Raw genomic sequence first — 13,318 nt, 5'->3', positions numbered from 1 at the left:
AATCATAATTACACATGTCATTATGAAGACCGAACCTAGTAACACTTTTCCAAACCAACTAGTGTGCACATTTCAAATTTGTGTAAACTTGTAAAGAGATAAGTCGAAAATAATATTAAAAAAGAAAAGTAACTTTCTTCTTTTCCCTCCAAAAATATTTACCCCTTGGGGATGACATCATCATCTTGAATGCTATTGGTTATTTTAAAGTTGATTTTGTTAATCCATTTTTCATTTTTAGGTCCATCTTTTACCTCAAAATTCCCTTAATGTAAAGTACTTCAACAGCAACATTAGCTTATGCCCAAATGTCTTGGGTGACATTTGGTCAAGGCTCAGTATCTCTCCCAAAGAGTCTTGCCACAGGGAATTTAACACAGTAAATCTCTCTGGATAAAACCTTTGGGCAAAGTTTGCATTTGACCCTCTATTAATTTTAGATAACAATGGTATGTTCTATGCTTAAGAGCAATTTACTTCAATTTTTCTTATTAGCCCAATATCAATTCCCAGATTAGCAATCACATTAACATTATAGTAAATGCAGATAGAACATAAATAATAAACAGAAGACAAGCCAAGACAAGAGGACACAATATTTGGCGGATGCCAGGGAAAAACCCCAATGTGGGGAAACCCTTTGATCAAGTCTTCTTATTATTCTTAAAAAGTTCAGCAGAGATAGAGTACAATACACAAAATTCACTTGCCCAAACACAGTCAAATCTGTCCAGTCAAACTGCAGTCAACAGGATGCCCTAACTAGAAAGTCAATGTTGGTCAAATCAACAGAATTACTCCTCCAAATCAGCTCGGTCAAACCCAGTCAACTCGGCCACCAAAAACAGTCTAAATCAGCCTAAAACAGCCTTGAAGAAATCAGTCAAACTTGGTCAACGCACAGTCAAATCTACGATCAAACTTGTTGCAATCAACATTGGTCAAACAGCCCAGAAAAACTCAGTTTCTGTGCCCAAATATGCGGCCTGCCCAAACAGAGGTATTCCCACAAAAATTGCAGTCAAACACTACCCAACCAACGCTAGTCAAAGTTGGATGCAACTTGGTCAACGCAGAAATCAGAATACCCAGTCAAACTTTCGCACGTGTGGAGGAGAAGAAGGCTGCCCTGAAATTCGTACGACCCAATCAGATGAAGAGAGAGAGATATGTGTGAGATGATGATTGTCCAAATGAGGTAGATGATCCTATTTATATGCAACGTTGAGGGTGAAGAGACATGACTTTTGGGCTTCTGGGCCTACATTAGATTGCTGGCGACCTTGACAATTTGTCCATAGAAGAAATAAATTCATAATTCCATTTATACATGTTAGAATGAGATGATCTTTAGATCAATCCTACACCTCTCGGAAAGATGAATCCAATAAAAATATCATCTCCATCATATGAGTTGTCCAAGGTGGAGTTTGCCCCTAGTTGCCAAATTTAACACTCCCTCTCAACTAGGGAGAACTCCACCTGCCAAACCACCTGACAATCTGTACCATCCCTGTCATCTCTGCTCTGCTCTATTAAACTATGAAGAAATAATGAAGAAGAAATGATCGAGAGTGTATCATATCACTCTCCACTGACCTGAAGTCAGTGTCCATTGATCCCAGATCAATATCAAATATCTTAGGATAGGGAATACGGTAGTACACGATGCGTCCATCGGTAGTACTATGGTCCCTATCCTCATTTCCCTATTCATTGGCTAGATGAGAGGTACTGCCCATGAGTCCCCCACTACATGGGTAAGATGTATCGGCAGGAGAAGGTAAACCACTCATCTTGCTCATATGCCATGGGAGAAGGTGAACCACTCATCCTATGCATATCTTAACCACCATGGGGTATCACAGGGGAAGGTGAACCACTCCCCCTATACACAACACACCACTAGGGGAAGGTGAACCACTCACCCTATTGTCGCTCCAAGAAGTACCCCAAGCCCCTCGGAGCTCTGAAAGCTCAATATCCAACTCAAGCAGGACCCTCACAAGAGGGTCTCTCCATGATTCCAAGTCGTTCACAAAAGGTTAAGAATTTGACCTTGCCCAGGGGCTTCGTAAGAATATCTACGACCTAATCATCAATCCTAGTGTGACGGAGCCTTATTGCTCCCCGTTGTACCATATCCCAGATAAAGTGGTACCTAATATCAATATGCTTGGAGCAGTCATGAAACACGAGATTCCCAAAAAGATGAATCCCACTTTGGTTGTCGCAGAAGATCACGGTGGTATCTAGCACATGTACAAACAGATCTCTAAAGAGCTTCCTCAACCAAACAACTTCACAAGAGGCCATACTAGCAGCAATATATTCAACCTCAGCGGTGGTTAAAGCAACTGATTTCTGCTCCCTGCTCATCTAACATATCGAAGCAGAACCTAATGAGAAGCAACATCTCGATGTGCTCTTACGATCCACCACACTGCCAACCCAGTCAGCATCAAAATAACCATGGAGCCTCACATTCCCGACAATGTATCTCAATCCATAGGTGATTGTGCCCTGAAGATATCTCAAAGGATTCTTAGCAGCAATCCAATATGTGTGATGAGGCTCGACCATAAATTGACTCAATGTATTCACTGCAAAGCATATGTCCGGACAGGAGTTCACTAAGAACATCAAGGCCCCCACGAGTTGATGATACTCAGAAGGATTTCCCAATTCAGGCCCAGCAGCACTTTCGCATAACTTCTTGAAATTAAGTTCCATCGAAGTAGTCACGGACTTACAATCCACCATCCCAAATCTTTCAAGTAGCTTCACAATGTATTTTCCTTGAGAAAGGAAAATCTCACCTGGCTTTTGCCAGACCTCCAAGCCATGGAAATAATGCACCAATCCTGGTCCTTCATCTCGAATTTGAAAGCCAACTCCCTCTTGCATTGATGAATGAGAGGGTCTGCACCTGTCAGAAAGAGATCGTCCACATAAATTACCAAAGAGGAGAGGTCTATCATTCCCAACCTTAAAGTAAAGGCTCGGATCAACTTCACTTCTTGTAAAACCCAGCTTCATCAAATAGTTGTCAATCCTCTCATACCAAGCCCAGGGAGCTTGTTTCAACCCATAGAGAGTTTTCTTCAACCTGCATACATGTGTCTTACGATCTTGAACTTCGAACCCCTCAAGTTGTTCTACATAAACTTCCTCCTTAATTGAACCATGCAAGAAGGCGGTTTTGACATCCATCTGGTGTAGGTTCCATCCTTGCGAGGCAGCAAGGGCTATAGCCTATAATCAAACGAATGGTGGTATATCAAGCAACTAGTGCAAATATCTCATCATAGTCCACACCTTCCTTTTGAGAGAAGCCTCGAGCAACAAACATGGCCCTAAACTTTTCAGCACTTCCATTAGCTCCATGTTTGATCTTGTAGAGCCATTTCGAGGTGACAACGGAATTGTCCTTGGGTCTAGGGACCACATCCTAGACATCATTCTTCATAATTGACTCATACTCTTCGTTCATAACATCCTTCCAAACTTGGTGCTTCACAGCTTCTTCGAATGTGCAAGGCTCAGATTGAAAAATGGTGCTCATGGCAGCTAAGTACCCTTGATACCTATTCGACTTCTTACTTTCACAAAAAGTTCCCCTTGGAGCAATATGATTCTCGACATCTTTGAGAGTTTCCCCAAGCCATGAGGGTCTCCTTTTTTAGGAGGGCTCATGAGGAGGTGGATCAATGCGATCCATTGGTCCTTCAACATCGGGCATCGGCTCATCCTGCGATTCTCCCTACTTTCCTATATCTGCTTCTTTGTCCTTCCTATGAATAGGAAGGTTACTAATCTTTCCAAGGACAACATCTTCATCGATGGTGACATCATGACTTATCTCCACTTCTCTTTGACCAAGCATATAAATTCTATATGCCTTAGAAGTTTCACTGTAGCCCACAAATGTTCCTTTCTTCCCAAATGCATCCAATTTGCTTCTCTTTTCTTTCGGCACATGAAAATACACAGGGCTACCAAAAATTCTAAAGTGAGAAACATCAGGTTTCTTACCGGTGAAAACTTCTTCGAGAGTTTTGGAGTCCAATGCTTGATGAGGGCATCTATTTTGAACATACACGGCAGTGTTGGCAGCTTCTGCCCATAGGAACTTCGGAAGGCTTTGATCATGAAGCATGGCACGAGTGGCTTCTATAATAGAACGATTCTTCCTTTCAGCAACACCATTTTGCTCAGGAGTATATGCGGTAGTAGTCTCCCTCTTAATGCCAGCTTCTCTACAATAGTCCTCGAACTCACTTGATTCATATTCGGTTCCATTATCGGTCCTCAATATTTTGATCTTCTTCACTGTTTCATTTTCAACCAACGCTTTGAAAGAGCATAACCATGTGAACACTTCGTCCTTCTTCTTCAAGAAATAAATCCAAGTTTTGCGGTAGAAGTCATCCACAAAGATAGCATAATATAAACATCCTCCCAAAGATGTCACGGGCAATATACCAGATAGATCAGAATGAACCAATTGCAAAATATCGGTAATCTTGCTATCACTAGAGGGGAATGGTCCCCTTGTATGTTTTCCTTCTGCACATCCTTGATGAACACCTTCATGTTCTACTTTAAATTCGGGCATACCTGTCACCATCTTCCTTGCATCAGGTAGAGCCTTATAATGTAGATGAGCAAACCTCTGATGCCATAATTTGGATTGAAGAGATGTGTCGCAAGACATAACTCCCAATGGGCTTCCTCCAACTTGATATAGGCTATCAACCCTGAATCCAAGATTAAATGCTTCTTTGAAATTTCTTTTCCAAACACATACCTTTCCATCGATGAATGCCACCTTGAATCCTTTGTCCTCCATCACTGAGATAGATACCAGGTTCTTCTTTAGATTGGGTACATAAAGTACTTCTTATAGATGAATGGTGTTACCTTGATTCAATTGAAGAGTAACACTCCCAACTCCTTTCACGGAATAGGTGGCATTGTCTCCAAGAATGATTTCCAAATTTGTATCATTTTCTATCAGATTTGAAAGAGCTTCCTTATACCCAGTGAAATGCCTTGAGGCACCACTATCAATCAACTAATTTCCCAAGGTATCCGGAGGAGAGGCAGTGTAGAGGGTAGATATAAGATAAAATTATTTCTGCTTGTTATCTACAACATTAAATTCATCATACCTGGAGTTTCTTGATCTTTTGGGAGGTTGACCATTTCCATGTTGAGTAGCGAGAGCATTCCTTTTTCTTTTGTTGTTGAATCTGCCATTCCTTTGATTGTTGTTGCCCCTGAAATTGTTGTGGTTGTTGTTGTCATCATCCTGAGGTGTATCCCTTCTATTAGGACACTCTCTGGCATAGTGGCCAAACCTATTACAAATGAAGCATCTTCCCTTCCTTCCATCTTTGAATCCCAGTCTTCCTTGACATTGCTTCTTTGAACCTGCATTGTTCTTCTTTTTAGCATGAGAAGAGAATGCAGTAGGATCATTCATATTTGAAGGCATGTCTCTCTCCATTTTGTTTCTTTTTGAGTACATCTAGTCAACAATTCATCAAAACCTGGAATCCTGTCATTGTTGAGGATAGTAGTGTTGAACACATGCCATTCACGAGGGAGAACTCCAAGGGCAATAAGAGTGAGATCCCTATCAGCAATAACTTCTCCAATTGAAAGAAGACCATTTTTATCTCGGTAATCCTCATGAAGTAGGATTGGATATCTTCACCTCTTCCTTTCTTTATGTCCTTCAACTTGTTTTTGAAAAAGAGGACTTGGTTTGAGTTGCTAACTTTGAACATGCCAACCAACCTGTCATACATCTCCTTAGATGTGTTCAAATCAGAGATGTATGCAACCAAATGCTTGTTAATAGAATCCCTAATGATCTTCTTAGCTTTGACTTCACCTTTCTTGTACTTTGTCTTAGCAGCAACCAGTGCATTTGAAGGAGGTTCAATGGTCCTTCCCTGCACATAGTCCATAATGTCCTGCGCTTCCAAAGTCAAATCAAGAGACATCTTCCATGCATGACAATCAGACTTATCAATGAGCTTGTCATCAGGTTTGAAGTAAGATGCGGAGGCCATTGAATCTTGTACTTGTCCAACTCTTCTCAGTGATTGCTATTTTTCACTCTTGCTTGGGCTTTGTCTTCACCTCATCTCTGATACCATGTTAATTTTATATAACAATGGTATGCTCTATGCTTAAGAGCAATTTACTTCAATTTTTCTTATTAGCCCAATATCAATTTCCAGAATAGCAATCACATTAACATAATAGTAAAAGCAGATAGAACATAAATAATAAACAGAAAACAAGCCAAGACAAGAGAACACAATATTTGGCGGATGCCAGGGAAAAACCCCAATGTGGGGAAACCCTTTGATCAAGTCTTCTTATTATTCTTCAAAAGTTCAGCAGAGAGAGAGAGTACAATATACAAAATTCACTTGCCCAAACACAGTCAAATCTGTCCAGTCAAACTGCAGTCAACAGGATGCCCTAACCAGAAAGTCAACATTGGTCAAATCAGCAGAATTACTCCTCCAAATCAGCTCAGTCAAACCCAATCAACTCGGCCTCCAAAAATAGTCCAAATCAGCCCAAAACAATTCTGAAGAAATAGGTCAAACTTGGTCAGCGCACAGTCAAATCTTCAGTCAAACTTGTTGCAGTCAACGCTGGTCAAACAGCCCAGAAAATCTCAGTTTCTGTGCCCAAATATGCGGCCTGCCCAAACAGAGATATTCCCACAAAAATCGCAGTCAAACAAAGTCAAACCTGCCCAGTCAACGCTGGTCAAAGCTGGCTGCAACTTGGTCGACGCAGACATCAGAAAACCCAGTCAAACTTTCACACTTGTGGAGAAGAAAAAGGTTGCCCTGAAATGCGTACAACCCAATCAGATGAAGAGAGAGAGAAATATGTGTGAGATGATGATTGTCCAAATGAGGTAGATGCTCCTTCTATTTATATGCAACATTGAGGGCGAAGAGACATGACTTTGGGGCTTCTGAGCCTACATTAGATTGCTAGCCGACCTTGACAATTTGTCCATAGAAGAAATAAATTCATAATTCCATTTATACATGTCAGAATGAGATGATCTGTAGATCAATCCTACACCTCTCGGAAAGAGGAATCCAATAAAAATATCATCTCCATCATATGAGCTGTCCATGGTGGAGTTTGCCCCTCATTGCCAAATTTAACACCCTCCCATGTTGCCCTTTAATAGACTTCCTATACAACCAAAAAAGGTCCAGTTCTTTCAGCCCGTTGGTAAAGAAAAGCTCACAAATTACAGGCTGTAATGAAGATAGATTGATATCAGCGAACCAAAAGAAAGTTTACAAGTTGTGAGTTAGGATGTCATAACTCAGAGTTACAAACTAGTTAGGAGATGCTCAATCATAGTCAAGCATATAATGCAGTTCCTAGCAAACTGAGCACTTAGACAATAAGGACAGATCTGAACAAGCTGTGGAACAATTATAAAGGCTAAAAACAAGTACGGAACAGAAGGGAGCTTTTCACAGCATGATCAATATTATAACTTATAAGATACTCAAATCCAGAACATGGCCTAAATTTTCTGCTTTAGAAATGTCCAAAGGAACAAACTATGGAATTTGAACAATTGTTTTGGTATGAAATAAGTATACTAAATCACAATTAAGGGTTGGCTTAACTTCCAATGTTCTTTCCAAAATCATTAGCCTGCATAGATGCCAGAATATGTTGACAGATACTGTTTCATTATCTCTCTAAGGATATTCATCACAAAAGAAATCAAATGGCCAATGAAGAATAACAGAGAAAGCATGTTTCCTCTAAGAATTCTATAACTGGTTGGTTATCAATACTGAAATTGCTAGTGTGACCAATGGGTTATCTCCTTGGCAAACAGTTTAATTGAAGATGTACTAAAAAATTATTCGCATAAAAATAGGTCAAATGCGCAAAAGAATTATACAGCTGTACCTAATACTTGCGTATCCTGAGTCCAAACTTTTCAAGGAGGCTTAGTAAAAGTCCAATTAAAACGTCAATTTTTAACTTGTAACAGAACGGGTTATGAAAATTGCTGATAATCCATGCCCAATAATTAAAAGACAATGATAAAGTACAACAACATTGGGTTTTGTTATTGCATATGGTCCAACCATTTGTTGCCACAGTATTTTGCAGTGGGGTGCTCTATCACTATGTGATAACATACATGACACCAAAAGCCTGTTGGGAGGACTAGCTCAGAGATTTCACAGCCTACACCAAAGCTAATCTCAATTCACAGATTACAGATACTCTGCATTGTTCTTCCAAGTCTGGTCATTAATCTTCCCACAGACCTAGCTGTAGCACCATTTAAGGTGGTGGAAAGGATATAGTCTAGAAATAGCATTGACATCTTCAACCAAGATAGTTATGAGACTTAACCATCAATTGCATGTCCACAAGCTCACCCTATTTCTCTATCTCAGGGAGCAAACATGAGTTTAGTTCATCATCTAGTCCATTGTCACAATATCAAGTGCCACTTGACTGGTATAGTACAGTCTGTCGCTGAGATGGAGGGTTGACTTCTTCGCTTTGTTGAGTAAGGGTTTCATAAGGAGATGGATCGTTGACTTCTTTGCTTTGTTAGCTAAAGGATAGTAAGGAGATGGAGGCTTGACGTCAAAGTGATATCTCTTCATTACCTAGGGGTTAATAAGGAGATGGAAGGTTGACTTTGCTCTGTTCAAAATTCCCAAGGAGATAAGGAGATGGAGGGTTGACTTGGCATGCAGCCATTCAAAGCTAGAACACAACACCGCAGCCCGCAGCCCTTTCAAAGCCTTAACAAGGCCATGTGACATCATCCATTCCAGTTTCAGTTTAAAATACATGCATAAGGAGCAACTGCACCCACTCAAGTATGACCAGCCCTGGAAACATCACTGTAGCATGATCATCTAGTGTAGGTTGTTTATATACACCAAAGAGTTGAGTGCAAAAGCACATATTCCAAGTGGAAAAGCTTTTAAGAATTTTGGCATGATATTCAAGAAGACAAAGTGTCATCTTTTTTGTTTTTTACTTCCTTTTAGGTGTTTCACAAACACACTACAGGGGGTTGGACCACATAGTGCGGACTTCATTTGCCTAAGTGCCAGGTCTGAGGGGTATCAAATTGCAACCAAAATTACCCAAGACTTGCACCAACCCTCTTGAACTTAGTATTCGCTGGAACCTGGTGAATGGATTAATACTCCATCAATCTCTGCAGTAAACCACTTCCCCCGCCCTCTTGACACTAGTATTCTTTGGAACCTCGTTGGCTTAATACTCCATCAATCTCAGCAATAAACCACTTCCCCTTTGACCAAAAAAGGGTCTGTTTTTAGAGATGATAACTTGATACAAGTGATTGTCTACCCGGGTACAATGTATCTTTTTAATACCTCTAAAGATATCAATGTGAAATATATAGATACAAAATTTGGCAATCATAAGGGTTCTGTTTTTAGAGATGACAAACTCTATACAAGTGATTGTCTACCCGGGTACAATGTACCGTTTTAGTACCTCTAAAGATATCAATGTGAAATATAAAGATACAAAATTTGGCAATCAGACCCGAAAATTTCATCTATGAATGAATATAGAACAGAAGCTAATACTTCATTATCAATGAGCACAAAAGTCAAGTAATTTGGATGGTTTTAATATAACGCTTAATAAAACCCCCAATTGTAAAAATTTGACTCACCTCTCTCTTGAGGGATTCTTCTCTAGAACAATAGGCTCCACTGGTTTGAATGTTATCAGTGGAAGTAAGCTTATTAGCTTCCTCTTTCACGGAACTGGGTAAAAGAGCAGAACCGGAAGGAGCAACTTGAGCATTGTTGGCTGAGACATTACTGTTGTTGTTGTTACAGCTAATCTTCTCTTCTTTAACTGTGTCAAGAATCGGTTCAGTTTTAACAGTGGTGGCAAGTGCAGCTCCAGCAGCATCAACCTTGGGTTTAAGATTGCGGGAATTAGCAGCGCCGTTGTCCAAGCGAGCGGCAGTGAAGGTGTGCATGGAATCGTGGCCATCGTCCGAGTCGTCGTCGGCATCAGGGTCGTGGTCTTGATCCTCTTCGTCTCCTTCTACTTCGTCGTCGTCTTCTTCATCGTCGTCGTCGTCGTCATCGTCGAAATCCTCTCTGCCGTCGGTGTTGCCGGCGCTCATGCTGTCCAGCTGTGACTGGTTACCCCCAGTGAGGTTGTCGTCGTCCTCGTTGGAGGTGAGCGCACCGTCTCGACTTTCGGAGAGCGAGGATGGGTGCGAGATTTGCATGGGCATCGACATAGGCATGGGATGCAGGTGGGAATACAGGTGGGAAGGGGGCACTCCTAACATTCCCATGGAATTAGAAGCCAACCCTGCGTGCACACCTTCGTTGCGCTTGCGCTTGTGGCCCGAGCTCGTCACTGAGGCCGAAGCAGAGTGCGACGGTGAAGGTGAAGGGTTTGGAGACTGAGAGCTCCTGGAGAAGCCCTGCCCGAATCCCAAAATCCCCGAGTGGCTCTCCATCTCTCACTTCTGATTGAATTTCAATTTCAATTGCAGTTAGGAGGGCAGAGAAACAGGGGACATGGGCAACAGAGAGCAAATACCAGTGCTTGGATTAATAATTATGGGATGGCCTCCTTGCTGCAAATTATAAGCTGAGGAAGATATCAAAATGGCTCAGCCGTCATGGACAACGCATTCTTAATGGATATGCTTGCATTAAGAATGAATCTGCTTGTCACCTGCAAGTTATTTCAAAAGATATGAGCCTAATTTCCTTTTTATTCTTTTTAAAGGTTGTTAAATCTATTATAACTTAACTCTTGATCGCGTGAATGAATGGGACTGTCATCTGCAAGTTATTTCAAAAGATTTGAGCCTATTTTCCTTTTAATATCTAACTCACGTGTTGAATTTATGAAGAATATTACATATTTCCTTTTTTAAATAGTAATTCAGTTGTTATCTTAATTTAATAATTTCTTTCTTATATTTTATGAAATTGAATTTTAATTAAAAATAAAATAAAAAATAATCCAGTTTCATAATAATTAAATATGAAAATAAAAATAGGAGTAGTAAATATTAATATTTTTATTTTTACATCATACAATTATGTTTTAAAAATGTATTTAAAATAGTTTAAATTAGATTTAAACAAAAGTTGCATTTAAAGGGATAAAAAAAATTATGGCAAATGAAATATTTTGGAAGCTCGACATTATATTAAGATATAGAAAGTAAAAGTTCAGCTATTTAATTATTTAAAAAGATGTATCAAAAAGATTTTGATATCATAAATTTCATTAGTGTAAATTCTCCAATAAGATTTTGATATTAAATAAATTTAATTTTTATATAGTGTTAAGTCTAAGTATTTTGGTATTGTTCTATTGGGAGATTTATTGGCTTTGTTGAAGGAATTGTCCACATATATACAAATGTCATTTCCTCAATAGCGTGCCAACTCCAACACTCGCTTGCACGTGTCATAATATTATGAAATTAGCAAGTGACTCACCCTCTTGTATACATAAAGGGTCTCAATTTTTAATGATGTCATATTGTTTGCTAGTAGATTCACTATAGACTCGTTATGATGCATAACATGGACCACTATGAACTTATTCCGGGTGGATGTTATCCCGGGTGGTTTGGACAGTGCACAAATGCCCTCCCCACCCAGGTTCGAATCACGATTATACATGATGGGTTATTGTCGGTTGACACAACGTTTGTAAGGATGATGTAATCTATGATGTAATATAATGCTTCTTCCCAGGGGAATATCCCCTTTTTGAAACATGGACCACTATGAACTTATTAAAATTTTCAAACATAATCAAATACTTTGAAGTAGGATGTTGAGCTTGAAATTTGTAGGAGAGAAACCGAGATGAAGGCGTCAAATTATAATCTTGGAGTCCCTTGGTATTATCAAATTACAGAGATTGAGTGAGATGGATTGGAGCGAACCCCGAAAATAGAGCATAAGTCTATGCTTAGTTGTTGTTGCCTTGCCCAAGACTCCATGAAAAGGTTAATTCAACTTGTCCACAAGGGCACATAATCAACCCAACTTCCAACCCAGGATCAAATTTCATAAGGTGTAATTTCATGTCATATATTAATCTCTTCATGTTAAATGATAAAAAAAATTACACATGATGAAGTTTGATCCCCCTAGATGTTTGATATATATCAGTGTTTAAGATAAATCTATATTCATGTTTATATGTATATATTTATTTGTCTTCTTGTTGTGATTGATGACAACATTTCCCTCATACTAAACTGTAAAGCACCTTTCAATGCAATCAAGTACTAATAGAGTTTAATACTTTTTTTATTTTTTATTAACTAATAAAAAACAATCATTTTATAATTTCATTAATAACTCATTAACATAAATAAGTATTCATTACCTTTTTTAATGAGCCCAGAGGCTCATTTTACAGCCCAATGTGAAGGCGATATGTAAGTATGTCCACCCCTCTTAAAAAAAAAAAAAAAAAAATTCTAAATAGAAACGCAATGTCACCTAAAAAAAAATAATAATAATAATTAGAAAAGCAATGTCGCCATATGGTGATGTACTTGGTCAAATGACACCATGTTCCAATAGTTGCTACAACTATTTCTTCACCTCACTTGATTTTTTAATAGACTTACTATACAACCCAATATTTGGCAATGGGGAGTCTGACAATAGCTAGATATCATGCTCCACTTCCCTCTTGGTTGGCAACCCTTTAAGCTCCTAGAGCACATACCTATACAATTCTATCAACTCTTTCAATTGTTGTTTCTATTTTATAATTCCAAGGATGCCTTACCTCTTACATACTCTTCTATAGATTGAATTTCTCTTAAAATCAATAAAACATACTTCTTGTTGGAATTGATCAATTTTTTGGCTTGGTTGGCACTTACGAGTGAAAAAATTTACTTACATTTGTGCATGTTGATGGTAAACGATTTTCCATCCTTGACCAGTCGATATTGGTTGGCTCTTCGCATCAATATTGCATCTCACATGTACATGTAGGGACTTCAAAACACCACTCCCCATAAATTAGGGGGAACAACATCTAGTTCTACTTCATCAATAAAATCAACACTAATATCAAATCTAATTTTGCATTGTTTTGCTACCTTTAACTCTGCATCCTTAGTTACCCATCCCAACGAATATGGGGTTGGATGATCACGAACTTCCAATCCCAACTTATTGTCCAACTCTGCTACAATGAGATTCGCCTATGATCCTGAGTC

General features: G+C 39.2%; 1 protein-coding gene across 1 annotated transcript in view; it reads right to left on the bottom strand.

Moving 5' to 3' along the window:
- LOC149192223 (histone acetyltransferase GCN5-like) overlaps window positions 1-10,846 on the bottom strand; it is a 413,833-nt gene extending 402,987 nt beyond the window's left edge. Inside the window, exon 1 of the mRNA XM_089404505.1 lies at window positions 9,755-10,846. Within this exon, the coding sequence (XP_089260631.1) occupies window positions 9,755-10,564 (810 nt within the window). The 5' untranslated portion in view covers window positions 10,565-10,846. The remainder of the gene's footprint in view (window positions 1-9,754) is intronic.
- Window positions 10,847-13,318: the final 2,472 nt, after the last annotated feature.

This window comes from Pinus tabuliformis, chromosome 2_2 (genome assembly GCF_031772625.1).
Source record: "Pinus tabuliformis cultivar Carrire ecotype Pingquan chromosome 2_2, CPIR1, whole genome shotgun sequence".
NCBI lineage: Eukaryota > Viridiplantae > Streptophyta > Pinopsida > Pinales > Pinaceae > Pinus > Pinus tabuliformis.
The sequence above is the reverse complement of the archived record's forward strand: the minus strand, read 5'-3'. Positions and strand labels throughout refer to the sequence as shown.